The sequence below is a fragment of the Tachyglossus aculeatus genome, chromosome 16 (genome assembly GCF_015852505.1).
Source record: "Tachyglossus aculeatus isolate mTacAcu1 chromosome 16, mTacAcu1.pri, whole genome shotgun sequence".
NCBI lineage: Eukaryota > Metazoa > Chordata > Mammalia > Monotremata > Tachyglossidae > Tachyglossus > Tachyglossus aculeatus.
This window is the reverse complement of record NC_052081.1, coordinates 49938815-49966723: the sequence shown is the minus strand read 5'-3', so window position 1 is coordinate 49966723 and position 27909 is coordinate 49938815. Positions and strand designations below refer to the sequence as shown.

The 27909-nt window shown below is 56.7% G+C and overlaps 2 protein-coding genes across 2 annotated transcripts; both read right to left on the bottom strand.

Moving 5' to 3' along the window:
- Nucleotides 1-2047: 2047 nt before the first annotated feature.
- Nucleotides 2048-4471, bottom strand: LOC119937941 (zymogen granule membrane protein 16-like). The gene is made up of 3 exons (XM_038757531.1): nucleotides 4411-4471; nucleotides 3477-3612; nucleotides 2048-2371 (listed from the first exon to the last, which is right to left on the bottom strand). The coding sequence occupies exons 1-3, from the start codon at nucleotides 4469-4471 to the stop codon at nucleotides 2062-2064; spliced, it is 507 nt and encodes a 168-aa protein (XP_038613459.1). The 3' UTR covers nucleotides 2048-2061.
- A 6973-nt stretch (nucleotides 4472-11444) lies between these two features.
- Nucleotides 11445-24810, bottom strand: CTPS1 (CTP synthase 1). The gene is made up of 19 exons (XM_038757800.1): nucleotides 24722-24810; nucleotides 21111-21290; nucleotides 20500-20670; nucleotides 20021-20121; nucleotides 19633-19749; nucleotides 18727-18810; nucleotides 18157-18237; nucleotides 17777-17928; nucleotides 17267-17399; nucleotides 16328-16416; nucleotides 15929-16023; nucleotides 15476-15538; nucleotides 14921-14964; nucleotides 14533-14629; nucleotides 14222-14277; nucleotides 14029-14125; nucleotides 13710-13854; nucleotides 12812-12902; nucleotides 11445-12081 (listed from the first exon to the last, which is right to left on the bottom strand). The coding sequence occupies exons 2-18, from the start codon at nucleotides 21274-21276 to the stop codon at nucleotides 12818-12820; spliced, it is 1776 nt and encodes a 591-aa protein (XP_038613728.1). The 5' UTR covers nucleotides 21277-21290; nucleotides 24722-24810; the 3' UTR covers nucleotides 11445-12081; nucleotides 12812-12817.
- Between the last annotated feature and the right edge of the window lie 3099 nt (nucleotides 24811-27909).

Below are 27909 nucleotides of genomic sequence, written 5' to 3'. Positions count from 1 at the left end.
GGACAAGTACGGGTATCAGCAGGGTGCTGTGGCTAGAGGAGCAGAATTTCAGGCTCCTCATGGCTCAGAGTCTAAAGCTCACTTATAGCCACAGCAACCTTCTGCAGCAGTCTCCAATCTTCCCAATAGGAGCTCAGCACAGCACTCTGCACGCACTAGGCGCTCAGTACTGCATCGCGCACGGTCTCAGTGGGGAGACACCTGCCACGGACAGACAGGCCCGGCCCTCGGCGTTGCAGAAGGGATCGGCTCCTTGCCAGCAGCGGCTTCGATGGGATCACGAGACAAGGAGGCAGAAGTGGAAACAGGGCCGGGCCCCGTGGGCAGCAAACGTGGCAACACAAGGTACGGTCTGTGTGTGCCCATGGTAGATTCGGAACACTGGGTCCCGCCCTCACCTTTCCAGACCCACTCACCCCACTGGGAAATTTCATGGCAGAGGCACTGCCTTCCGATACAGAGGACCCGGAGGGGTGGGAGGACTCGGGGCAGAGTGGGAACAGGGTGAGCCAAATTGGGGCAGAACCCAGTGACCTCCCGGGTGTGGGGTGGAGATGCTCCACGTGAAGTGACAGCCAAAGGAGAGGTTGAAGGCAAGGAGACTGATGGGGAGGCCAGTCTACTCGCAAACAGTTCTAGGAGCCCGTAGTTGGGTAGGGACCGTCTCTATATGTTGCCAACTTGTACTTCCCAAGCGCTTAGTACAGTGCTGTGCACACAGTAAGTGCTCAATAAATACAATTGAATGAATGAATGAATGAATTCTGCCCATCTGCCCTCTGCCCATTCGCCAAGCTAGATCTCTTCCTCCCTTCGAGGCCCTACTGAGAGCTCACTTCCTCCAGGAGGCCTTCCCACACTCAGCCCCCTCCTTCCTCTCCCCCTTGTCCCCCTCTCCATCTCCCCCATCTTACCTCCTTCCCTTCCCCACAGCACCTGTATATATGTATATATGTTTGTACATATTTATTACTCTATTTATTTATTTATTTATTTTGCTTGTACATATCTATTCTATTTATTTCATTTTGTTAGTATGTTTGGTTTTGTTCTCTGTCTCCCCTTTCTAGACTGTGAGCCCACTAGACTGTGAGCCCACTGTTGGGTAGGGACTGTCTCTATATGTTGCCAACTTGTACTTCCCAAGCGCTTAGTACAGTGCTCTGCACACAGTAGGCGCTCAACAACTACGATTGATTGATTGATTGATTGATTGAGGGAATGAATGAATGAATGAATGAATGAATGAATGAATGAATGAATGGGCGGTGGCCGGGGACGGCCATTCCAGGCGGTCACAGTGGAGCCAGGTCCAGGCTGCCCTACATACCTGAGGCCACGAGAGGGCAACAGAGAGCCAGGTGTAGACTGTCCTACACCACTGTAGCCACCAGAGGGCAACATGGAGTCAAGTCCAGGCTGTCCTACACCTCTGTAGCCACTAGAGGGCAACAGAGAGTCAGGTCGAGGCGGTCCTGCCTCGCTGAAAACTCCTTGGAGGGCAGATGGAGTCTCCCGATCCTGTTATATTGTTCTTTCCCAAGCGCTTAGTACACTGCTCTGCACACAGTAATCGCCCAGTAAATATCATTGATTGATTGATCGATTGACCTCACACTACGCTTATTTCTGCCTCGGTGCACCCCGCCCCCCGGGCCCGGAGCAGGCGGGATGCATCAGGGTTGCTACCAGCCCAGTCCTGCCCTGTCCAGTTTGGGCCCGTGCAGCCCCTCCCCTTCCCAGATCTGCCCAAACTTGACCCCCGGAACGGGAAGGGAAAAGGTATGGAGGGACTGGGGCTGTTTTTGACCTGTTCGAGCTAAAACTCGTGGGTCGAAGTCAGGACGTCTCATTATCTGGACGCCCGACGTGACCTCAAGCTGTCAAAAGTCCTGGCTGGCAGGCCCTGTAACGACCCCCCGGCCAAGAAACTCGCTAACAAAGACTCCATCACAGAGCTCTGTGTGATAACCCTTTAATCAGCATGCAGATCGCAGCCCCCCCAACACACACGCGATCCCTCCCATGCACCACGGCCCTGCCTGTCTCGGGGCCCGGCTCTCAGGCCTTCTTGGGCATCTCCCAGTGGAAGCCGACATTGGTGAGGCCGACGCTGTTGTACTGGCCGCTGATGTAGCGGAGAGTGGCCGTGGGCCGGTGGGGCAGGGCATTGAAAGAGGTCCCGGCCGGCTGGCCCACGTGAAACTGGTGCCCTTTGTTGGTGATGAAGATCAGCTGCTGGATGTAGCTTTGGTACTTCCCCGACACCTGCGTGATGTTCTCTCCCGGGAGGAGGAGAAACTCGTGGATGACATCAGTCCCAGGGCCATAGTACCTGCTCCAGGTGCTCCCACCATACTGCAGCTGGATCCTGGGAGGGAATCAATCAATCAATCGTATTTATTGAGCACTTACTGTGTGCAGAGCACTGTACTAAGCAGTTGGGAAGTACAAGTTGGCAACATATAGAGACGGTCCCTAGCCAATAGTGGGCTCGCAGTCTAGAAGGGGGAGACAGAGAACAAAACAAAACATATTAACAAAATAAAATAAATAGAATAGATATGTACAACAATAATAATAATGATGGCATTTATTAAGCGCTTAAGTAAAATAAATAAATAAATAGAGTAATAAATACGTACAAACATATATACATATATACAGGTGCTGTGGGGAAGGGAAGGAGGTAAGGCGGGGGGGATGGAGAGAGGAAGGAGGGGGAGAGGAAGGAGGGGACTCAGTCTGGGAAGGCCTCCTGGAGGAGGTGAGCTCTCAGTAGGGCCTTGAAGGGAGGAAGAGAGCTAGCATGGCGGATGTGGGGAAGGAGGGCACAGGCTAGGGGGATGATGTGGGCCAGGGGTCGACAGCGGGACAGGTGAGAACGAGGCACGGTGAGGAGATTAGCGGCTGAGGAGCGGAGGGTGTGGGCTGGGCTGGAGAAGGGGAGAAGGGAGGTGAGGTAGGAGGGGGCGAGGTGATGGACAGCCTTGAAGCCCAGGGTGAGGAGTTTCTGCCTGATGCGTAGGTTGATTGGTAGCCACTGGAGATTTTTGAGGAGGGGAGTAACATGCCCAGAGCGTTTCTGGACAAAGACGATCCAGGCAGCGGCGTGAAGTATGGGTTGAAGTGGGGAGAGACAAGAGGATGGGAGATCAGAGAGGAGGCTGATACAGTAGGCCCCAGGCAGGACCAGCGTTAGCCTGGGAGGTCAGCCTTCAGCTTGCCCTTGGCCCGGCTCCCATCCAACTCCCCAAGGCTGAAAACAGCAAAACCCACGGGGTGGGGGGACAGGTCCCCCCAGTCGTCTGGTGTGGTGAGCCCCGACACCGGGACCGGTCCTTCCAGCCGTCTGGGATCCTGAGCCCTGAACCCAGCAGGAGCGCGGGCTTCACGTGGGCAAGGGGAGGGAAGCCAAGGGGGGGGTTGGGCAGGGAAAGGGCGGATGGTGGCGATAGGCGTGGGGCCCCGCTCACCCACGAATGATGCCTCCTGGCTGCTCCCAGACCCGCAGGCCTGTGATGCGCCCCTGGAGATGGTCCCCGGAGAAGGAGAAGGGGGTCCCTCCTGTTGTCCCATAAGGCCCAGAAAACGAGGAGAGTCGGACTTGTCCTGGAAGAGATGAGGGGGAACAGGTGAGGCTGCCACGTATATATGTGCATATATGAACATATGTATCATTCTATTTATTTTATTAATGATGTATATTTACCTATGATTCTATTTACATTGATGCTATTGCTGCCTATTTACTTGTTTTGATATCGGTCTTCCCCTTCTAGACTGTGAGCCCATTGTTGGTTAAGGATTGCCTCTATTGGATGCTGACTTGTACTTTCCAAGCGCTTAGTGGGAGAAGCAGCGTGGCTCAGTGGAAAGAGCCCGGGCTTTGGAGTCAGAGGACATGGGTTCAAATCCCCACTCCGCCCACTGTCAGCTATGTGACTTTGGGTAAGTCACTTAACTTCTCTGTGCCTCAGTTACCTCATCTGTAAAATGGGGATTAAGACTGTGAGCACCCCCGTGGGACAACGTGATCACCTTGTAACCTCCCCAGCGCTTAGAACGGTGCTTTGCACATAGTAAGGGCTTAACAAATGCCATTATTATTAGTAGTAGTAGTAGTATGGAGTCAGATGTCATGGGTTCAAATCCCAGCTCCGCCCACTGTCAGCTGTGTGACTGGGCAAGTCACTTAGCTTCTCTGGGCCCCAGTTACCTCATCTGTAAAATGGGGATGAAGACTGTGAGCCCCCCGAGGGACAACCTGATGACCTTGTATCCTCCCCAGCACTTAGAACAGTGCTTTGCACAGAGTAAGCGCTTAATAAAATGCCATTATTATTATTATTAAGGGGTGGGGGGTGGCACTGCGGAGAGGTTTGGGATCGGGGAAGCAGTGTGACGTACCCAGCACCTCGTTGCCCCATGGCCCCAGGAGGGCCAGCGTCACCAGCAGCAGCTTCATCATCTGGAAGAGAGATGGGGCCGTGAGGTCTGGCCCCTGGGCCCCCCTGGGTCCCTCCGGCACCGTCATTCTCTCCAAAGGGGCCCCGGGACTCCGGGATGGGCTCAATGGAAAGAACACGGGCTTTGGAGTCAGAGGTCGTGGGTTCAAACCCCGGATCTGCCAGTTGTCAGCTGTGTGAGTTTGGGCAAGTCACTTCACTTCCCTGGGCCTCAATTTCCTCATCTGTAAAATGGGCATTAAGACTGTGAACCCCCTGTGGGGCAACCTGATCACTTTATAACCTCCCCAGCACTTAGAACAATGCTTAGGAGAAGCAGCGTGGCTCAGTGGAAAGGGCCCAGGCTTTGGAGTCAGAGGTCACGGGTTCAAATCCCGGCTCCGCCAGCTGTCAGCTGTGTGACTTTGGGCAAGTCACTTCACTTCTCCGGGCCTCGGTTGCCTCATCTGTAAAATGGGGATTAAAACTGGGAGCCCCATGTGGGACAATCTGGTCACCTTGTGTCCCCCCCAGCGCTCAGAACAGTGCTTTGCACATAGTAAGTGCTTAATAAATGCCATTATTATTATTATTATTATAGGCCCCGGCTGCCTGACCGGACCCTGACCCCTGACCTCCAACACCCGGCCTCACCCCCGGCAGCACGATGGATGAAGCTGGAAACCATCCCGTCCACGGACCCAGGGGGTGAGCGCGGGTGACTGGAAAGAGAAAGCAGCAGGGGTGGGCCGGGGGGTCGTCCCCCTGAGAGAGCAGCCGGACGATTCATCCCCGTTCTGGGGGTTTGAGCTGGGCCCGACCCTCAGCATCGCCTGCCTCACCCCGGCAGACGGCGGCCGGCCGGGAATCGGTTCACTTCTCTCGTCTCCCCCAACTCTCTCGCAGTCCCGTGGGCTCTGGGGTCTGCGGGTGCCCATCCCCTTTCCCCCCCAGCCCTCGATGCCCCTCACCCGTGAGTTGGTGTCCCTTGGAGGCCGGAGCTCTCGTTGGCGGGCTCCAGCTGCGTGTCCGGCCTCTTTATACCGTGCCCGCGCGGTCCAGGGGCTGACTGCCACCTGCCATACTGGCGTTCGGCCAGCACCAGTAACCCACCCCCAGTTCGGCCCCACCCAGAGCCGGGACCCATTTCCTTCTCCTCAGGCCCATCTTCTCTCAATCAATCAATCAATCGATCGTATTTATTGAGCACTTACTGTGTGCAGAGCACTGGACTAAGCGCTTGGGAAGTCCAAGTCGGCAACACGTAGAGACGGTCCCTACCCAACAGCGGGCTCACAGTCTAGAAGGGGGAGACAGAGAACAAAACCAAACATACTAACAAAATTAAATAGAATAGATATGTACAAGTAAGATAAATAAATAGAGTAATAAATATGTACAAACATATATACATATATACAGGTGCTGTGGGGAAGAGAAGGAGGTAAGATGGGGGGATGGAGAGGGGGACGAGGGGGAGAGGAAGGAAGGGGCTCAGTCTGGGTAGGCCTCCTGGAGGAGGTGAGCTCTCAGCAGGGCCTTGAAGGGAGGAAGAGAGCTAGCTTGGCGGATGGGCAGAGGGATTGGGGGCATTCCAGGCCCGGGGGATGACGTGGGCCGGGGGTCGATGGCGGGACAGGCGAGAACGAGGTACGGTGAGGAGATTAGCGGCAGAGGAGCGGAGGGTGCGGGCTGGGCTGGAGAAGGAGAGAAGGGAGGTGAGGTAGGAGGGGGCGAGGGGATGGACAGCCTGGAAGCCCAGGGTGAGGAGTTTCTGCCCGATGCGCTTACTATGCGCAAAGCACTGTCCTAAGTGCTGGGGGGGATACAAGGTGATCAGGTTGTCCCATTTTACAGATAACTGAGGCACAGAGAAGTTAAATGGCTTGCTCAAGGTCCCACAGCTAAGTGGTGGAGTCGGAATTCAAACCCATGACCCCTGACTCCAAAGCCCATGCTCTTTCTACTGAGCCACGCTGCTCAGAGAGCGCTGCCATCCAATCGAGCTAGATAAGATCTATAGAAAAATATGATTAGGGAAGACAAATAGAGCTGGGACGCAGATGGTGTTATCTCTTTCACTTTAGAGAATTTATTTTGAGTGAGTTTTGCCCAGGACACAAGTTTTATGAAGCCCTTGCACAGCAGGGTACTAAAGGGACTACAATAGGTGCGTTGTCGGGGCTGAGTGGGGGCCAGCACGGGCAGGTGGCAGATGGCCCCCGGCCCACGCAGGGACGGTATAAGAGGCCGGACACGCAACGGGAGGCTGTCGGTGAGAGCTCCAGCCTCCACTGTTGGCATACACATGGGTGAGGGGCCACGAGGGTGGGCGAACACCCCCAGATCCAGCTCAGAGGGCTTGGGGCTGCTAAGGAATGGGGGGTTTCTATCCCCAAGACGGAAGCAGGGGCAGCGGGCTGACCCCCGTGGCTGTTGGCGGCGGGTGGGGACGGACAAGCAAAGTGAACCAATTCCTGTCCGGCCGGCGAGGTCGGCATCTGTTTGGATGAGACAGGCGATGGTGAGGGTCTGGCCCAGCTCTCAAACCCCCAGGGTGGGGTCCCGCCGGCTGGCTGCTCTCTCAGGGGGGCGGACCCCAGGCGCTGCTCGTTTCAGTAGCCCACGCTCACTCCCTGGATTCAGGAGCGGGGTCGACAGGCCTGTGGGGTTAGCCTCGGGCCGCTTTTCGGGCCCGACCCCCGTCAATCAATCGATTGTATTTATCAGTGTATTTGCCACGGGCCTCCCGCTTGTGTTGCTCCGGGTCCGGAAGCCTGGTGGGCAGCTGGCAGCATCCAGCTGCAGGTTGGTGGCTGTTGGAGCACCTTCTCCGGCCCCAACTCTGACATCTTGCACGAGTTCCTCCTCCTCCATCATCGTCATCATCATCAATCGTATTTATTGAGCGCTTACTATGTGCAGAGCACTGTACTAAGCGCTTGGGAAGCACAAATTGGCAACACATAGAGACAGTCCCTACCCAACAGTGGGCTCACAGTCTAAAAGGGGGAGACAGAGGACAAAACCAAACATACTAACAAAATAAAATAGAATAGATATGTACAAATAAAATAAATAGAGTAATAAATATGTACAAACATATATACATATATACAGGTGCTGTGGGGAAGGGAAGGAGGTAAGATGGGGGTGGGGGGGGAAGAGACCATCACCCAGGTCTCAGGGGAGTCCCTGGTTTACATCCAGGCAGGAGGCCTTTCCAGACTGAGCCCCCTCCTTCCTCTCCCTTCCCATCCCCCCCGCCTTACCTCCTTCCCCTCCTCACAGCATCTGTATATATGTGTATATGTTTGTACATATTTATTACTCTATTTCACTTGTACATATTCTATTTTATTTTGTTAATGTTTTGTTTTGTTGTCCGTCTCCCTTCTAGACTGTGAGCCCGCTGTTGGGTAGGGACCGTCTCTATATGTTGCCAACTTGTACTTCCCAAGCGTTTAGTACAGTGCTGTGCACACAGTAAGCGCTCAATAAATACAATTGAATGAATGAATGAATTCAGCAGCTGATCTTCATGACCAGCAAAGGGGCAGCAGTTTCACTTGGGCCTGACAAGCACTTAGCGCAGTGCTTTGCACATAGTAAGCACTCAATAAATATGGCTGAATTAAATCAATCAGGTTGGACACAGTCCATGTCCCACACAGGGCTCATAGTCTTCATCCCTGTTTTACAGATAAGGGAATTGAGGCCCATAGAAGTTGTGACTTGCCCAAGGTCACACAGCAGACAAGTGACAGAGCCAGGTCCTGCGATCTGGGTGCTGATTAAAGTCTTATCACACAGAACTCTGTGATGGCATCTTGGTGGGTTTCTTGGGCTGGGCAGACCCACGTGGGCCAACTGGAGTGTGGCAGCTATGTGGTTGGGAGACCAACGAGACACTTCGTAGCTGTTTTCTACTTACACACCCATGAGGGGGAAACAGAGGCATTCTTAGAGTCTCACATGGTCCCAAGGACCGTGGAGTGAACTCCTCACCCTGGGCTTCAAGGCTGTCCATCACCTCACCCCCTCCTACCTCACCTCCCTTCTCTCCTTCTCCAGCCCAGCCCACATCCTCCGCTCCTCTGCCACTAATCTCCTCACCGTACCTCGCTCTCGCCTGTCCCGCCATCGACCCCCGGCCCACGTCCTCCCCCTGGCCCGGAATGCCCTCCCTCCGCCCATCTGCCAAGCTAGCTCTCTTCCTCCCTTCAAGGCTCTACTGAGAGCTCACCTCCTCCAGGAGGCCTTCCCAGACTGAGCCCCCGCCTTCCTCTCCCCCACCCCGCCTTACCTCCTTCCCTTCCCCACAGCACCTGTACATATGTATATGTTTGTATGTATTTATTACTCTATTTTACTTGTACATATCTATTCTATTTATTTTATTCTGTTAATATGTTTTGTTCTCTGTCTCCCCCTTCTAGACTGTGAGCCCACTGTTGGGTAGGGACCGTCTCTATATGTTGCCAACTTGGACTTCCCAAGCGCTTAGTACAGTGCTCTGCACACAGTAAGTACTCAATAAATACAACTGATTGACTCAAGACCCTACTGAGAGCTCACCTCCTCCAGGCCTTCCCAGACTGATCCCCCGCCTTCCTCTGCCCCTCCTCCCCCTACCCCCCTGCCTTACCTCCTTCCCTTCCCCACAGCACCTGTATATATATTTGTACATATTTATTAGTCTTTATTTTACTTGTACATATCTGTTCTATTTATTTTATTCTGTTAATATGTTTTGTTGTCTGTCTCCCTTCTAGACTGTGAGCCCACTGTTGGGTAAGGACCGTCTTTATATGTTGCCAACTTGGACTTCCCAAGCGCTTAGTACAGTGCTCTGCACACAGTAAGCGCTCAATAAATACGACTGATTGATTGATTGAGTGGTCGACAGATGGTTCATCCCGCCACCACTACTTGAGTCGCCTACAGGGTGACAATTTTCGGGTGTCGTAGAGCCCTCAAAGCCACAGAGCAGTGGCGGCCGAGAGACACGTGCTGCCCAAGTGAGTTCCAGGTTTGTCATGGAATTGGAAATCAATCAATCAATCGTATTTATTGAGCGCTTACTGTGTGCAGAGCACTGTACTAAGCGCTTGGGAAGTACAAGTTGGCAACATAAACCCAGCAGGGGGCGGGGACAATAAAAATAATAATAATGATGGCATTTGTTAGGCGCTCACTATGTGCCAAGCGCTGGGGTGAGCCCACTGTTGGGTAGGGACCGTCTCTCTATGTTGCCAACTTGTACTTCCCAAGCGCTTAGTACAGTGCTCTGCACACAGTAAGCGCTCAATACAATTGAATGAATGAATGAAAGATAACCAAGCTGTCCCACGTGGGGCTCACAGTCATCATCCTGTGGCTCAGTGGAAAGAGCCTGGGCTTTGGAGTCAGAGGTCATGGGTTCGAATCCCAGCTCCGCCACATGTCTTTTGTGTGACCTTGGGCACATCACTTAACTTCTCTGAGCCTCAGTTACCTCATCTGTAAAATGGGGATTAAGACTGTGAGCCCCACGTGGGACAACCTGATCACTTTGTATCCCCCCAAGCGCTTAGAACAGTGCTTTGCACATAATTAGCGCTTAACAAATGCCATTATTATTATTATTATTATCCCCATTTGACAGATGAGGGAACTGAGGCACAGAGAAGTGACTTTCCCAGTCACACAACTGACAAGTGGCAGAGGCGGGATGAGAACCCACGACCTCCGACTCCCAAGCCCGGGCTCTTTCCACTAGGTCACGCTGCTTCTCCGTTCACGCTGAGCGCCGGGGCGGTGACCGCTCAAACCACAAAACTCCGCAGGGAGACCACCAGTCTGCAAGCCACAAGAAGCAGCGTGGCTCAGTGGAAAGGGGCCGGGCTTTGGAGTCACAGGTCATGGGTTCAAATCCCAGCTCCGCCAATTGTCAGCTGTGTGACTTTGGGCAAGTCACTGACTTCTCTGGGCCTCAGTTCCCTCATCTGTAAAATGGGGATGGAGACTGTGAGCCCCCCGTGGGACAACCTGATCACCTTGTAACCTCCCCAGCGCTTAGAACAGTGCTTTGCACATAGTAAGCGCCTAATAAATGCCATAAAAAAAAAAAGGTGATAGACAGGGCAGGGGGGCTGGGGACCCTGCTTTGGGAGGGGACCCACTGGGGTGGGACTGGGGAGGGAGGGGGGGGGTGCCACTTCATGACAGGGGGGCAGGAGGTCCAGGGGCTGAGTCCGGGCAGTGACTCCCCTCCGGCAACCCTCCCAATTCCAGTAGTGCCAGGCTGCGGTCGGGGAGACGAGGCTTTTCGGCAGGGCGCACTTTCCCGTTCCTGCAACTGCCCCGAGGAGGGAGGGGCTGGGTGGTGACTGAGAACCCCCGCTGAGGGAAGCAGCATGGCTCAGTGGAAAGAGCATGGGCTTTGGAGTCAGAGGTCATGGGTTCAAATCCCAGCTCTGCCAACTGTCAGCTGTGTGACTTTGGGCAGGGTCACTTAACTTCTCTGGGCCCTCATCTGTGAAATGGGGATGAAGACTGTGAGCCCCCAGTGGGACAACCTGATCACCTTGTAACCTCCCCAGCGCTTAGAAAAGTGCTTTGCACATAGTAAGCGCTTAATAAATGCCATCATTATTATTATTATTACAGGCTTTAGAGGAGGAAAGACAGCTCTCCCTCCCCAATATACACCCACACTCTCTCTCTCTCTCCCCCACCCCTCCATAGTGACTAAAGGGGAGGGAGAAACAGGACAGACATTGCTGCCCGGGCAGAGGCAGAAACCCCCTGGGCAGAACAGCCAGGGCAGGCCCAAACACCGAACCAGCAACCCTTGCTCCTGTGATGGACCTTCGGGGGACAATTTCTCTCGAGGAGCCCCCTAAACACGGCCCAGTGATGTCTGCCAACCTTGGGGGGGCAAAGACAGGGACGCTCCCCACCCAGCCAGGGGAGAGGAGGAGGCGGCGAGAGAGAGGGAGCAGGTGCACGTGGCCCAGCCATGCTTTTTATTTGGTCCATTACCAGGACCTATGTCCCGTGAGCAGGGATACAGAGGCCAGCTGCCTGACGCCGTCCCCGGGACTCACTAGGAAGGCCGCCTTTCCTCTGTCTCTGTGCAGGTGCCCGGCCGGGAACGTGGGGGGCGAGGGGGGACGTGGGCGGGCAGGTGGCCGGCAGATCTGGGAGACAGGTTCTCACCCGTGAAGTGCCCATGATGCAAGGAGTCTGTGTCACCTCGCAGCCAGGCCAGCCCTCGCGGGCATGGCACTGCGGCCCGGCAAGCCCAGCAAACCCCACAATTGACAGCTACCGTGCCTGCCCGCTAGCACCAGAGAGCCATAAATACTGCGTGACTGGGGGCTGGCCCCTGCAGCCCTCCACCACCACCACCACCACCACCACTGCCACCACCTCTTGGGAATCGGGGCCCCAAAACCCGGGCAGAAGCAGCGCTTGAGCAGTGTCCGAGGGCGGTGCAGGCAGCGGGCACGGAAGACGTCAGAGCGGCGGGGAGGTCATGGGATAAAAACATCATTTCGGGGGAGAAACATCCAGGTTGAAGGAAGCATCGACATGAACTCCCGGTGCTGCCAGAGCATCTGGAGGGCGCGGGCCCTGGGCATGGACACTGGCACAGACACGGGCACAAAAGCACAGACACACACAGAAACACGGCTGTGAGCTGCTGCTCTGCCCTGGGCCCGTTTAGGCAGAGCTCATTTGCAGTCTTCCACACCACTGCCCCCAGGCTGGGCCACTTTCCGGGGTAGCAAGGAGAGCCTGGCCCAATAAACAGTCGATAAATACCTCTGACGGATTAATTGATTAATCCCCAGCCCTCGGGTTAAGGAAGCAGAATCTGCTTTCTTCCTTCTTTTTAGTGGTATTCCTTAAGGGCTGACTATGTGCCGGGCACCGTTTTAGGTGCTAGGGTAGATATAAGGGGGGACACAGTCGACGTCCCACAAGTGGCTCACAGTTTTAATCCCATTTTACAGATGAGGTAACTATGGCCCAGAGAAATGAAGTGACTAGCCCACACTCACAAAGCAGCCAAGTGGAGGAGCCAGGATTGGAACTCGGGTTCTCTGACTCCCAGCTCTGCCCACTAAGCCACACTGCTTCCCAATCCTGCATTACTAGGCCCAAGGCCTTTCCCTGGAGACAGGTGGACGGGATCCAGCCTCCACAGTAGGAGGGACGCCCACCCAGTCCTCGGGAAGAGTCAGGCTGTCAGGGATTGGCACGGAACCCAGGAAGGGGAAGGGTCTGGGACGGCTGTTCCATCGGGACGCCTGCCCTCCCCTCCCGGGCCCTGGTCCCCGTGGCCGCGGCCCCCTGGGGGATCCCCGCCTTACCTGGCTCTAGTCCTGACTGACTGATGGAAACTTCAGCTCGGTGATTTCAGAGTCGGGGGAGCTGCTCCCGCTTCTGTCGCTGTAGGTGTCCCTGCGGGGAAGGACCCTCCGTCACAGCCCCAAGCTGCGCTGTGCCCCCGGCGCCTGACATCCCAGGCCCCTCTGGCCCATCATCAGGGTCTTACCGCCCTCCTCAAGCCACCCAGATCACAGGGGACGCAGAATGACGGCCCGAGGAACCCGGGGATGTGAGCACAAGCCGGGGGGGAGCAGGCCCGAGGGGGCTGGCCGGTCCCCTCTCTACTCAGCCCAGTGCCCGGCTCTGACCCTGGTCCACAGCCTAGTGACCACGACAAGGGAGCTGAAGTCAGCGGAGCAGCCCCAGAGATGAGATAAACGAAGGCAGTTTAGCCTGCCCACCCTGGGCTGGTGCTGTGCTCTGCACACAGTAAGCGCTCAATAAATACGACTGAATGAATGAATGAATGAATGCTGACCATTGGCTCAGGCCCCAGCTGGCTTCGGACTGATCTGCCAAGAATGGGCCCTAGGGGCAAGGGAGCCAGCAGGCCATAGGGTGATCGTGGATTGGAGCTTGGGGACGGAGTGGTGGGAAAAAAAATCAATCCACCACCAGGGAAGCCGGCTGAGCACATGCTGCATGCTGAGCACTGGGAAACCAGAGAGCATGGGGAGCAAGCAGCTCGGTCTGTGCCCTCAGGGGCCTGATCACTCCCGGGATTTGGCCCAAACCAGAGCGTGAGCCGGCCGAGGACGGAGGCCTGGGCTATCGGGGCTAGGTCACTGAGGCGGGAACTGGCACGTCTGCAGATTCCCGCACGTGCCAGGGCAGGGGCCCGCCCTCCGTGTGCTGCGCCCGGCTGAGGGGGCCTTTTACCTGGGAGAGAGCCTGCAGCCCTTCTGGAGGAAGTGGGAGAGCCGCCCGGCGGAGGCTAGCAGGAGGCCAAAGTAAGGCGGGGAGGGCTTGATGGGCCTGGACAGGAACTCAGGGTGGTACTGGACGCCGACGAAGAATGGGTGGTCTGAAACGGGCGCCCGGGGAGTTGAGGGGCAGCTCCTTCCAGGGCCCCCCGGCACCTTCAACGTCAGAGGCCCCAGCCCAAGCCTCAGCCCACCCGGCAGCGGGGAGGGTGGCAGTCCCGGGGACTCTCGTCACGCTCAGCACCCCCGGTGCCGTCCGTCGGCCCCGGGCTCACCATCCAGCTCCACAATCTCCATCCGCTCGCCCTCCTCGTCTTGGCCAACGAACTTCAAGCCCTGCTCCTCCAGGCAGTTCTTCAAGACCGGATTCACCTGGGAAGGGTGGGGAGGGAGCCATGTGGCTGTCCTTCCCAGGCCGGGCTGGGGGCTGGAAGGGGGCGCGTGGAGGTCGGGGGGCTGTGGGACTACCTCAAAGCGGTGCCGGTGTCGCTCCTCCAGAAAGTCATGGTCGCCGTACAGCTTCCCTGCGAGAGACGGCCCCGAGTCCCAGCCTGCCCTATGTCCTTCGTCTCTGCCCCCTCATCCCCTGGGTCCTAACCGCGTGCCACTGGTCCAGCCCCAATCCGATCAGCGTCCCTTTTCCCACTGGTCCTCCCGAAGTCACCCCGGGCCCAGCCAGGAACAGTTGGCCGACACAAGCCGAGGGACCCGCGAGGCAGGCAGTCGGCAGGGAGGGGACCTTGGCCCACAGCCCTGGGGGGAGGGGGAGGGAGCCGTACTCATGATGGAGGTCTTGGTCTGGAACAGGGTTCTGCGTTTGCCGAGCCTCATGGTCCCCCCCATGTGACCGGGGTTGTGCTCCGGCATATCCACCACCTGCGCGCGGAGCAGAGCGTGGTTGACCTGCGGCCCCCAGATGGGCCCGGTGGGGCCCCAGAGTCGAGCCGAGCCTGCGGGGCGGGTCAGCGCTGGCCCCCTGGTTCCGGAGCCCGGAGGCTGCCACCGCCGCTGGGCAGGCCACTGCCTCCCGACTCAGGCCGGTCAGACTGACCCAAGGCCACCCAGCTGCGTGGAAGTAGAAGCGCTCCTCCAAATGGGGCCGGCCCCGCTCCCCCACCCGTAACCCAACCTCCGAGGTCACACCCAACAGCGGCACCGGCCTCTTACCACTGGATGACTTGTTTTAGGGTCAAATTCTGTTGAATTTGCATCTGCAAAACCCCAAAATCTTGGCGTTACAAATGTGTGATGTAGTCCGGGCGCCCTCGACCCTTTCAGCCTCCAGCCGTGCCGCTCACCCACACGGATGTCCCTCCCCAGAGGCCGGGCCTCCCTTAGCCATGTGATGCTTCGACGGCATATAGGAGGCTGGCCATCCAAAGAACAGAGGACCGAGGTTGTTGAGCTGGGGGTAATCAGGCCCTGCCCCAGCTGTGGACCCGGGGGCTAAGGAGGGAGGGATGGAACTCAAGCAGTCACAAGGACCTGGGTTCTAATCCCGGCTCTGTCATTTTTCTGCTGTGGGACCTTAAGCAAGTGACTTAACTTCCAAGTTTCCTCATCTGTAAAATGGGGATTAAGACTGTGAGTCCCCTGTGGGACATGTACTGGGTCCAACCTAACTTGTATCTACTCAAGCGCTAAGCACTGTGTCTGGCACAAAGTGCCTAACAAATACCATTTTTAAAAAAAGCCAAAAACCCCGAAAAATCCAACTCTTACCGTGCCATCCTAAAACGTTGCGAGAAAACTCGACGACGGCCAGCTGCATCCCTAAGCAAACGCCTTCCGAGGCAGTGGCAGAAACGCAAGTGTCACGTGGCCGGAGGACGGTGCTGGAAGCTGGGTGGGGGTCCCCGGCCGGGCCACGGCCAACTGGACCTCACCCGTCTCCCAGCACCGTTGATGGCCCCGTACCCAGCAGACACCCCTGCCCTCCAAGGGACCACAGGTCTGCCCAGTGCCAACCACCCTGCACCCACCTGCCCACTGGCCCGAAAACGGCCGCGCTGACAGCCGGAACCACGGGACCCCTCCTCCCATCGCAGTCGATGCCTAGACCAGACCAGGCCAACTGCGTCCTCCCCACGCCCACCCCCGGGGCCCAGAACAGCCTGCTTGAGGCCCATCCCCGTCCCCTGCGCTCTCCCGGCCGACCATCCCCGCTCCCCTCACCCAGGAAGGGCTTCTTCTGCTTCCGGGCCCAGGAGATGGCTTGGATCTTCCCTTCGGTCCCACGAACACCAAACCCTCCTGGCACCAGGACGCCGCTGCAGAGCCAAACGGTTCCCCTGACGCCGGACGTCGCCCAGACCCAACTCCTGCCGACCCTCCGGGGGGCTGCCCACCACCATGCCAGCCTGGTGCCCAGGTGAAGCCTGGGTTGGCCTTGACCGCCACTGGCAGGTACAGGTGGTGTCCTGTCTACATGGCCAGGTGGTTCCCAGCTCTAGGGGCTCCCACCATCGCCCACCTCCCCTTAGTACAGTGCTAAGCGCTTAGTACAGTGCTCTGCACATAGTAAGCGCTCAATAAATACGATTGATGATGGTACCCCAGGCCCGCAGGTCTTACTTGGCACTGCAGAGTCTCTGCCAGGCCTCGTGATAGCGCACGGGCTCCTCCTGCAGCGTGCCGGGCTCCAGGTCGGCAGAATCGATGTACTGGGGTCGTGTGACAGGCAGCGGGAAAGAGAGGGCCCATTTCCCCGTCATGGACCAGCCGGGTCCCCCACGCACACCCCGTAGGGTCACCAGATTCCCTTTCCCAACCTCCCATTCTCGGGGCTGGCACCTGCCTTTCTGTGGGTATTCTGGCCCCCACCATCAGGAAGCAGTGGCAGAGGCAGCAGAAGGGCAGCCTGAAGGCCAAGCAAGCAGCGGCTGTGGCTTTGGGGCCCAACATACCCTCTGACCTTGCTCCCTGGATACTTCGGGTCCCAAATCATCACCATCATCATCATCAATCGTATTTATTGAGCGCTTACTGTGTGCAGAGCACTGTACTAAGCGCTTGGGAAGTACAAATTGGCAACATATAGAGACAGTCCCTACCCAACAGTGGGCTCACAGTCTAAAAGGGGGAGACAAAACCAAACATACTAACAAAATAAAATAAATAGAATAGGTATGTACAAGTAAAATAAATAAATAAATAAATAAATAGAGTAATAAATCCGCTACAAGTTCCCAGGGTCCAAAGTATCTGTCACCCCCCTTAGACTTTGAGCTCACTGTGGGCAGGGAATGGTTCTATATTGTGCTCTCCCACACACTTAGTACAGTGCTTTGCACACAGTAAGCATTCAGCAAATATAGCTGAATGACTGAATGAACTGGCTACCCATCCAGACACGAGGGTAATACCAGCTTTGATCCTTCAGCTTCCCCGTCCCTGGTGCGGACGGAGGGGGAGGTGGCAGGCACGCACGGGCGTGGGCAGGGTGGCAAATGGAGGAGGAAAGCCCCGGCCGCCCCAGCAATCTTCCTCTCTGATCTGGTCCAGCCAGGGTACCTTAATTTCCAGTTTGTGGTTGATGGCCAGGGCAGAGTGCTCCAGGGCCTTGATGACTGAGGCGTACGAGTCCGAGAACTTGGTGTATTTGCCGACGAGGGCGATGGAACAGGTCTCCAGCAGCCGGTCGTACCTGGAGCAATGGCACCGATCGGACGCTGCCCCGGGGAGCCCCCGGTCGACCAGAGGCCCGAGGCGGGGGATGCCGGCGGCAGAGGAGGAAAGCAGACCTAGTGTTCTGGATGGGTGGCTGTGTGTCCCCATTAGGCGACCCAGAAATGGAGGCTGCCAGGCTGGCCCCGCCTTTATGAGAGTCTTTCTGCAGACGCTCCTGGCACAATCAGGATGGGGAGGGGTCCAGGGTTTGTGGGGGAGACCGAGCCGCCTTCACTCCTTCCGGCTGGCGCACGGGGTCAGGGCGATTCGGGGGTCCCTTGGGCTGGGCTGACTGCCAGGCTTGGGCTGAGGACCCCCACAGTCCCTAGGAGAACCAGGCTGGGCCCCACCCACCTGTCGGTCATCTCCTTCCACTTGATGAGCATCCTTCTGGACTGCCTCTCCACAGGGAGGTCCAGCCGGTGCAGGAAATAGTCCAGCACGCCCTGCTCCTCAAGTAGCAGGGGCACACGGTAGATGGAGGAGACGTCATGGACGCAGATCACCTGCCGGGGACGGCGGGCACAGAGGCTCACCGTCAAGCCATGGACACCAAGGCCACCCATATGCACTCTGCTTACCAGGCCCCTTGTGGGCTACGCTGACCAGAGGCGCAATGGGGAGGGACTGGCAGGCAGGGAAGATGGGAAGATGGGCACGGACAGGTGGGCAGGGAAGGTGGACGGGGAGGGCAGACTGTGAAAGGATCAAGGAGAGACCTCAACCTCACCTACCTGCTCAGGCTCAACATGACAAAACATGGAAATCTTTTCCTTGACGGACGTGTCGAGAGGGTTCGAGCACCTGCACACAACCTGACAGAGGCAGAAACGGAGCACATTTTCAGACCCCAAATCGGCCCATCGGCCAAACTGAGTGCAGCTCAGTACTCCGTACGAGCGACAGGCCCATGGAAGCCTACCACGGGGTCCCTGGCCTCGCTGGGCCGACAGTCTAACAGGGGGAGATATGGGGATCCTAACTGCCTACACGGAGCAGGAACAGAAGGAAGAACAAGGAGAGACCAAGAAGGAGGGTGATGTAGCAGAAGGAAATCTCTGAATAAAGAACTAACCGTACAATCCTGGATCGGGAGGGATTCTAGGAATGCTTGGAACAGGGGTTAGCCGTGGCCCAGTGGACGGGGGAGGGTAGGATGAGACCATGGACCCCCGAGGAACTCTCACAAGGCCGCGGAGCTGCCCGAGCTGTCTGTGGTGGCGGTCCCCCCAGCCTGCAGGCCCGCCCAGACTGGCCACCTGCCCAGACCATCGGGAGTGACGGGGGTGGGTGGGGGGACTCACCAGGTCCGGGGACAGGCCGAGGCCTCTGAGCTCCCGTACGCTGTTCTGGGTCGGCTTTGTCTTCTGCTCGCCCGTGGAGCTCGGCTATCTCGGTGGGAAAGGTCTCTCGGTGAGAGGGACGCACTAGCCCAGGCGGCCGGCAACCTCACAACCCTCTCTCCCCACTTCCCCGAGTCTCCCGGCCCCCAGCGATGCCTTAGCCCCACAGAATCCCAGCTCCATGTGGCCCGTCTTTCCCTGCCATCCCCACATTCCCTGGGAGCGGCCTCAGGGACGCAACTTCACCCCGGGGAGAGAGGGGAGGGCGGGGCAGGAGGCACCACATCCCTGGTTATTACTATTATGGTACTCGTTATGTGCTTACTACAAGCCAAGCGCTGTTCGAAGCACTGGGGTAGATACAAGTTAGGCAGGTTGGACACGGTCCCTGTCTCACATGGCGCTCACACTCTTAATCCCTATTTTGCAGACAAGGTAATCGAGGCCCAGAGAAGTGAAGTGACTTGCCCAAGGTCACAGAGCTGACACGTGGCGGGGTCAGGATTAGAACCCAGGTCCTCCTGACTCCACTAAGCCACGCTGCTACTCCAGGGTGGACAGTGTAGAATCAGACCCTCCCCGCAGAAGAGAAGGAGGCCCAGGGGGGCGAGAACACAGGCTAAATGCTCTTGGAGGGCAGCGGTCAGTGCTCCTAACAAGTGATCAGCACTGTGCCCTGTGCTCACACTAGGTACTCTCTCACTGATGAGGGAGAGAGCCAGGGCCGGGGGCCAGGGGCTCAAAGGGCTAGAGTCTGCGGGGAGGAGCGGCCTTCTGTCAACCCCCACAACCTCGCTTACATCCTCGGATGCTTTTCCGGGGACAGGGAAAACCCAAACTCTCTTAACTGGACCGGCGGGGGCTCACCTGGGGGACCAGACTAACGTGGATGTTGCAGAAGTTTTCCCTCTTGGCTTTGAACTGGAACTGGCGGAAGGCCTCGATGAACGGCATGCTCTCGATGTCCCCCACCGTCCCCCCAAGCTGGAGGAGCAGAGTCGCGCCATAACTAAGCACGGCCCAGAGGAGGGAAGGGCGCGGGGAGGACAGGAATTGGTAGGAGGGAAGGAAGAAGGGAGGGAGGAGGACAAGGAGCGGAAGAACAGGATATAGAAGGGAAGGAGGGGAAGGTGAGAAAGGAAGGGCCAAACCAGGAATCCCCTAGGGCAGAGGAGCCCCTGCCCATCCCTCCATGTCGCGAGGCTGAAGCCGGGCAGAAGCCGCAGCAGTAGCAGGGTGCGGCGGGGGCACTGACCTCAATGACGCACACTTGTGGCTCCACGCCATCCTCGTCTACGGGAATGAGCGCCTGCCGCATCACCCACTCCTGGATGGCATCCGTGATGTGGGGCACCACTGCAGAGGGGACACGGATCGGGGGCTCACGACCTCCCCACAAACATGGCAATACTAGAGGGAGCTGGATGCTTCGTAGGCATGGGACACCTGGGGTTGGGGAATGGGGGGAGTGCCAGAGCTGGCCAGTGGCCAGGATTGAGCCAACGGCTCCCTCAGTGATCACAGCCAGTGGACACTAAACCAGGAGGGTTTTGCCCCAGGGGGTAGGAGGATGAATCCTGAGACCCCGTGGCACGATCCTGACCCTGAACCCCAGAGCCCTGAGATACTGACCACGGTCAACGGCCCCCGGGGTCAGGACTCAGGCCACAGAAGACAAAGGAGACGGGACAGGGCCCCCACCCCCGGTTCCCCGGCTCCCCCCGGCCGCCTCACCTTGTACCGTCTTCCCCAGGTAGTCGCCCTTGCGCTCCTTGTTGATGACGTATTGGTAGATCTTCCCGGTGGTCAGGTTGTTGTCCTTCGTGAGGCGGATGTCCAGGAAACGTTCATAGTTCCCCAGGTCCAGGTCCACCTCCCCACCGTCGTCCAGCACAAACACCTCCCCTGGAGCGGGGGCAGGAGGGCAGGAAGGAGAGTTGACGCAAGCAGGGGAATTTAGTTCGACAGGATGCTGGACATTTCTCCAACAAAGCCACAGTTCTCAGGGGATCGGAATACGATAGCACTTGACACCTAGTAAGCGCTTACCAGATGCCAGAAAAAATTAGCAGTTTAGCAACTCAGTCACCCGCATCCCAAGTTCCAGGCCTGCCCGGGCCCAGACCGGGGCAGAACGCTTAACCTGGGGAAGGGGACACATGCAAGGGCCGAGCTGGCGGCGAGCAGGGATCCAAGCGCAAAAGACGCGCAGCTCCGCTCCCCGTCCCGTGCCCGCAGAGAGGGAAGCCAACGGGGCCTCGCCAGCACAGAGCTCTCCCTCCATTCGGGGGCCGAGGGCCAAGGTCTCCCTCCCCACGACTCCCAGCGCAAATCGCCGCGCTCACCGTGCTCGTAGGGAGAGAAAGTCCCGGCGTCGATGTTGATGTACGGATCGATCTTAATCGAGGTAACGTGCAGGCCGCAGGCCTTGAGGATCGTGCCCACGCTGCTGGCGATGATCCCCTTCCCGATCCCCGAGATCACCCCGCCGGTCACCAGGATGTACTTCATCCTGCTCCCTGGACCTAGAGGACACAAACAGCTTTACTTCAGAGGGGTCAACCGGATGCCCCCCAAAAGCGCTGCAGCAAGGGAACGGGGGCCAGCGGATGCACGGGAACCCTGTAGCTCTGAGCCCTGGTCCTCGGAGACTCCCAGCCCCGGCCCACCCCGGGATGGCATCGTGCCCGGTGACCTGCCTTATGCCAGCCACGATTTTCAAGGAGCCTGGCCAGGTATTTAAGTACCGCTCACTCCCGCCCATAAGATGGGAATCAGAACCCTGCACTGGCTCCAGCCTCCCCCGGCCAGGGAGGGCCCACCGAGGGGCAATGAACACTCCAGGAAGGGAGCCCTGGGCAACACACACATACCACTGCCAGCTTGTCACTCCTCTTCCCCGACTCCCTTCTGCGTCACCCTTGCCCTAGGTTTTGTACCCTTTATTTACCCCTCCGTCAGCCCCCACAGCAATTAAATTCATTTATTTATATTAACGTCTGTCTCCCCGCTCTGGACCGCAAACTTGTTGTGGACAGGAAACGTGTCTACCAACTCTGTTATGCTGTACCTCTCAAGCACTCAGGCCAGTGCTCCGCACACAGTCAGCGCTCGATAAATACGATCAACTGATTGACTGGCATAGTGAATGCACCCAGTATTTCACCTGCCCCAGGGAACTGGGGCTGATGGGTTTGAAACCTGCCAAGGTGGAGAGGGGAGCGCCTGAAGGGGAGGGAAGGGTGGTGGCCACCTAGCCAACCTCCCCTCGCCCCAGCCGGAGCTCCAGCGACTGAGAGAGACAAATGCCGGGGACAGGGCTGAGACCGCCTGGCCCGAAGAGTGAGACTCCAGTTTAGCTGACCACGACTCCTGGCTGCAGGATGGACCACCTGGACTCACACAGCAAGGGCCATCTCCCCCTCCTCCCCCTCCCTCAAGCCCCCGCCACCTCCTTGAGGGTACCAGTGGGCCGTGACACCCCCCACTCCAGGAGAGAACATTCCAGAGCAAGATAAGGGCAGGGCATGGGATGCAAAATTTTCCCAATTACCTCCGCTTGGGCCCCACTGGCCTGCCAAAGCCCAGGTGGCTGTAAGCAAAGTGCCCTGCTCCCTCCCTGCCACCCGGCTCACACGGGGCAAGGCCACTGAAAAGGGCTACCGGGCTGGTTAAGGATGGGAGGCAATGGTTAAGCCATTCTGACCGGGGCGTACCTTGTGGAAAACCTGTCATCATTTGCCAGGCAGTAGCATCTCCCAGGGCGGAGAGGGAAGAGACATCCCCCTCTCCATCCCCCCCTTCTTACCTCCTTCCCTTCCCCACAGCACCTGTATATATGTATATATGTTTGTACATATTTATTACTCTATTTATTTATTTTACTTGTACATATCTATTCTATTTATTTTATTTTGTTAGTATGTTTGGTTTTGTTCTCTGTCTCCCCCTTTTAGACTGTGAGCCCGCTGTTGGGTAGGGACTGTCTCTATATGTTGCCAATTTGTACTTCCCAAGCGCTTAGTACAGTGCTCTGCACATAGTAAGCGCTCAATAAATATGATTGACGATGATGATGATGATTCTGACCGGGGCAGACCTTGTGGAAAACCTGCCATCATTTGCCAGGCAGTAGCATCTCCCAGGGCAGAGAGGGAAGAGACAGAAATGACCCCTTGGGTTGCTCAAACCCAAACCCTGTGGTTACGGGTTTGATGTGGAAGAAGTTGAGGAAAGGAATTAAGAATGAGGTTTCGGGGATCCCCTTTGGATTTCACACTAGCCTTTGCCCCTAGTGACCAGAGAATCGATGTCGGACTTAACAGGGCAGACTGGGAGCCTACTGTAGGCAGGGCACCGCACTGGGAATGTGCTGCATGTAGGGCACCATGCCGGGCACAGATCTGAGTCCTTGGGGAGGAAGCCCGGCCCGGCGGAAAGAGCATCGGGATTGAGAGGCAGAAGCTCCAGGTTCTCATCATCAATCGTATTTATCGAGCGCTTACTGTGTGCAGAGCACTGTACTAAGCGCTTGCGGAGTACAAATTGGCAACACATAGAGACAGTCCCTGCCCAACAGTGGGCTCACAGTCATCCCAGCCTCTGTCCCTGTCTGTTGTGAGACCCTGGACAAGTCACTGAACCTCTTTGTGCCATTTCCCTGTATATATGTTTGTACATATTTATTACTCTGTTTATTTTACTTGTACATATCTATTCTATTTATTTTATTTTGTTAGTATGTTTGGTTTTGTTCTCTGTCTCCCCCTTTTAGACTGTGAGCCCACTGTTGGGTAGGGACTGTCTCTAGATGTTGCCAACTTGGACTTCCCAAGCGCTTAGTACAGGGCTCTGCACACAATAAGCGCTCAATAAATACGATTGATGATGATGATGATTTCCTCCTCTGCAAAGGGAGCTATGGAAGGTGCAGGACAGGTACACCTTCCTGTGTACAGGAGGAAAAGACACCTTCCCCTCCCCACAGCGCTTATATATATTCGAACATATTTATTACTCTATTTTACTTGTACATATTTACTACTCTATTTTATTAATGACGTGCACATAGCTATAATTCTATTTATTCTAACGGTTTTGACACCTGTCTACATGTTTTGTTTTGTTATCTGTCTCCCTCTTCTAGACTGTGAGCCCGCTGTTGGGTAGGGACCGTCTCTCTATGTTGCCAACTTGGACTTCCCAAGCGCTTAGTACAGTGCTCTGCACACAGTAAGCGCTCAATATCATCATCATCAATCGTATTTATTGAGCGCTTACTATGTGCAGAGCACTGGACTAAGCGCTTGGGAAGTACAAATTGGCAACATATAGAAGCAGCGTGGCTCAGTGGAAAGAGCCCGGGCTTTGGAGTTAGAGGTCATGGGTTCAAACGCCGGCTCCGCCAATTGTCAGCTGTGTGACTTTGGGCAAGTCACTTAACTTCTCTGGGCCTCAGTTACCTCATCTGTAAAATGGGGATTAAGACTGTGAGTCCCCCAAGGGACAACCTGATCACCGTGTAACCTCCCCAGCACTTAGTACAGTGCTTTGCACATAGTAAACGCATAATAAATGCCATTATTATTATTATTATTATTATAGAGACAGTCCCTACCCAACATTGGGCTCACAGTCTAAAAGGGGGAGACAGAGAACAAAGCCAAACATACTAACAAAATAAAATAAATAGAATTTATAAATTTATAAATAGAATCAATAAATAAGGATTGATTGATTGATTTCCACTGAGCCACGCGGCTTCTCCTCAGGGTTGGGGGATGGCCACGCGGTGGGGCGCGCGCGCGCGCGCGGGAGCCGGCTCGCTAACTCCTCGCTGATTGGGCGAGACGCGCCGCCGGCCCCGACTCGGATTGGCCGAGGCCGCTGTCCGTCATCACCGCGGAGGCTCGGGGAGAAAGGGGTCAGGGGTCGTTGGGGGGGAGGGGCGGCTTACCTGACCCGTCCGGCCGCCGATCCGCTCGGGAGACCCTGACCCTCCGGCCCGAGAGGAGCCGGCCCAGCTCGCGCCGGGAGCATGGGAGGCAGTGCGCGCATGCGCGCATAAAGCCCGGGGGCGGGGCCCCGGGAGGGGCCGGGCGGCAGTGACTGCGCAGGCGCGAGGCCGGCGGGAGGCAGCGGGCGCGTGCGCATAAAGCCGGGAGCGGCGCTGATTGCGCAGGCGCGAGGCCAGCGGGAGGCAGCGCGCGCGTGTGCGCCTAAAGCCAGGGTGGGGGGGGCAGGGCCGGGAGAGTTGCTGATTGCGCAGGCGCGAGGCGGACGGGAAGAAGCGCGCGCGTGCGCATAAAGCCGGGGTGGGAGGGGGCGGCAGGGCCGGGAGAGGCGCTGATTGCGCAGGCGCGAGGCGGACGGGAGGCAGCGCGCGCGTGCGCATAAAGCCGGGGTGGGAGGGGGCGGCAGGGCCGGGAGAGGCGCTGATTGCGCAGGCGCGAGGCGGGCGGGAGGTGGCGCGCTCGTGCGCATAAAGCCAGGGTGGGGCGGCGGGGCCGGGGGAGGCGCTGATTGCGCAGGCGCGAGGCGGGCGGGAGGCGGTGCGCGCGTGCGCATAAAGCCGGGGTGAGGGGGGCGGCAGGGCCGGGAGCGGCGCTGATTGCGCAGGCGCGAGGCGGGCGGGTGGCAGCGCGTGCGTGCGCATAAAGCCGGGGTGGGAGGGGCCAGCAGTGCCGGGAGAGGCGCTGAATGCGCAGGCGCGAGGCGGACGGGAGGCAGCGCGCGCGTGCGCATAAAGCCGGGGTGGGAGGGGGCGGCAGGGCCGGGAGAGGCGCTGATTGCGCAGGCGCGAGGCGGGCAGGAGGCGGCGCGCGCGTGCGCATAAAGCCGGGGTGGGGGGGCTGCGCTGAATGCGCAGGCGCGGGTAACGCCCTGTCAATCAATCAATCAATCAATCGTATTTATTGAGCGCTTACTATGTGCAGAGCACTGTACTAAGCGCTTGGGAAGTACAAATTGGCATCACATAGAGACAGTCCCTACCCAACATTGGGCTCACAGTCTAAAAGGGGGAGACAGAGAACAGAACCAAACATACCAACAAAATAAAATAAGTAGGGTAGAAATGTACAAGTAAAATAAATAAATAAATAAATAAATAGAGTAATAAATATGTACAACCATATATACATATATACAGGTGCTGTGGGGAAGGGAAGGAGGTAAGATGGGGGGATGGAGAGGGGGACGAGGGGGAGAGGAAAGAAGGGGCTCAGTCTGGGAAGGCCTCCTGGAGGAGGTGAGCTCTCAGCAGGGCCTTGAAGGGAGGAAGAGAGCTAGCTTGGCGGATGGGTAGAGGGAGGGCATTCCAGGCCCGGGGGATGACGTGAGCCGGGGGTCGATGGCGGGACAGGCGAGAGCGAGGTACAGTGAGGAGATTAGTGGTGGAGGAGCGGAGGGTGCGGGCTGGGCAGTAGAAGGAGAGAAGGGAGGTGAGGTAGGAGGGGGCGAGGTGATGGACAGCCTGGAAGCCCAGGGTGAGGAGTTTCTGCCTGATGCGCAGATTGATCAGTAGGCATTGGAGGTTTTTGAGGAGGGGAGTAATATGTCCAGAGCGTTTCTGGACAAAGATAATCCGGGCAGCAGCATGAAGTATGGATTGAAGTGGAGAGAGACACGAGGATGGGAGATCAGAGAGAAGGCTAGTGCAGTAGTCCAGACGGGATAGGATGAGAGCTTGAATGAGCAGGGTAGCGGTTTGGATGGAGAGGAAAGGGCGGATCTTGGCAATGTTGCGGAGCTGAGACCGGCAGGTTTTGGTGACGGCTTGGATGTGAGGGGTGAATGAGAGAGCGGAGTCGAGGATGACACCAAGGTTGCGGGCTTGTGAGATGGGAAGGATGGTAGTGCCGTCAACAGAGAGCTGTCGCTCCGGAGCTGGTTGGGCCAAAGAGCGGCATCTCTCCCCATCAATCAATCAATAATGATGGCATTTGTTAAGCGCTTACGATGTGCTGAGCACTGTTCTAAGCGCTGGGGGGAATACAAGGTGATCAGGTTGTCCCACGTGGGGCTCACAGTCTTCATCCCCGTTTGACAGATGAGGTCACTGAGGCCCAGAGAAGTGAAGTGACTTCATTCATTCATTCATTAATTCATTCAGTTGTCTGTATTGAGCAGTTACTGTGTGCAGAGCACTGTACTAAGCGCTTGGGAAGTACAAATTGGCAACATATAGAGACGGCCCCTACCCAACAACGGGCTCCCGGTCTAGAAGGGGGAAGCAGACAACAAAACAAAACATGTGGACAGGTGTCAAGTCTTCAGAATAAATAGAAATAAAGCTAGATGCACATCATTAACAAAATGAATAGAAGAGTAAATTTGTACAAGTAAAATAGAGTAATAAATCTGTACAAACATATATACAGGTGACTTGCCCAAAGTCACCCAGCTGACAAGTGCCGGAGCCGGGATTAGAACCCACAACCTCTGACTCCCAAGCCCGGACTGTTGCCACTGAGCCACGCTGCTTCTATTAATCAATCAATCAATCAATCTCAACCTACGCATCAAGCAAAAACTCCTCACCCTGGGTTTCAAGGCTGTCCATCCCCTTGCCCCCTCCTACCTCACCTCCCTTCTGTCCTTCTCCAGCCCAGCCCGCACCCTCCACTCCTCTGCCACTAACTTCCTCACGGTGCCTCGTGTCCCACCGTCGACTTGTACATATCTATTCTATTTATTTTATTTTGTTAGAATGTTTGGTTTTATTCTCTGTCTCCCCCTTTTAGACTGTGAGCCCACTGTTGGGTAGGGACTGTATATGTTGCCAACTTGTACTTCCCAAGTGCTTAGTACAGCGCTCTGCACACAGTAAGTGCTCAATAAATACGACTGATTGATTGATTAGTAGGAAATCAGTGAGTTTAGATAGGAGGGGGTGAGCTGATTGAGTCCTTTGAAGCCAATGGTAAGGGACTCGGGGGCCACTGCACTCTCCACACCTTCGGGGAGGGATCAACGATCCCCACACATGGCTGAGTCAAGTTTCTGGACTCAATCACAGGGCTGCTGAGGCCCAAGATCCTGCCCCGGGCCTGGGCGGGGAGGACTGTGTCATCAGTGATCCCGATCCGATCAGCGCTGCAGCCAGACACCCTGGGCCCTGCTTTATCTCCCCTGCAGCTTCCA

What these genes read in the sequence shown, in the direction of transcription:
- LOC119937941 (XM_038757531.1), bottom strand. Translation starts at nt 4,471, where the DNA reads ATGATGAAGCTGCTGCTGGTGACGCTGGCCCTCCTGGGGCCATGGGGC. An exon ending in ATGGGGCAACGAGGTGCTGG is followed by an intron (nt 3,613 to 4,410) that starts GTACGTCACACT and finishes CATCTCTTCCAG; the next exon opens with GACAAGTCCGACTCTCCTCG. An exon ending in CCAGGAGGCATCATTCGTGG is followed by an intron (nt 2,372 to 3,476) that starts GTGAGCGGGGCC and finishes ATTCCCTCCCAG; the next exon opens with GATCCAGCTGCAGTATGGTG.
- CTPS1 (XM_038757800.1), bottom strand. Translation starts at nt 21,276, where the DNA reads ATGAAGTACATCCTGGTGACCGGCGGGGTGATCTCGGGGATCGGGAAG. An exon ending in TTTCTCTCCCTACGAGCACG is followed by an intron (nt 20,671 to 21,110) that starts GTGAGCGCGGCG and finishes CCCCCGCTCCAG; the next exon opens with GGGAGGTGTTTGTGCTGGAC. An exon ending in TCGGCCTGTCCCCGGACCTG is followed by an intron (nt 18,238 to 18,726) that starts GTGAGTCCCCCC and finishes TGCCTCTGTCAG; the next exon opens with GTTGTGTGCAGGTGCTCGAA.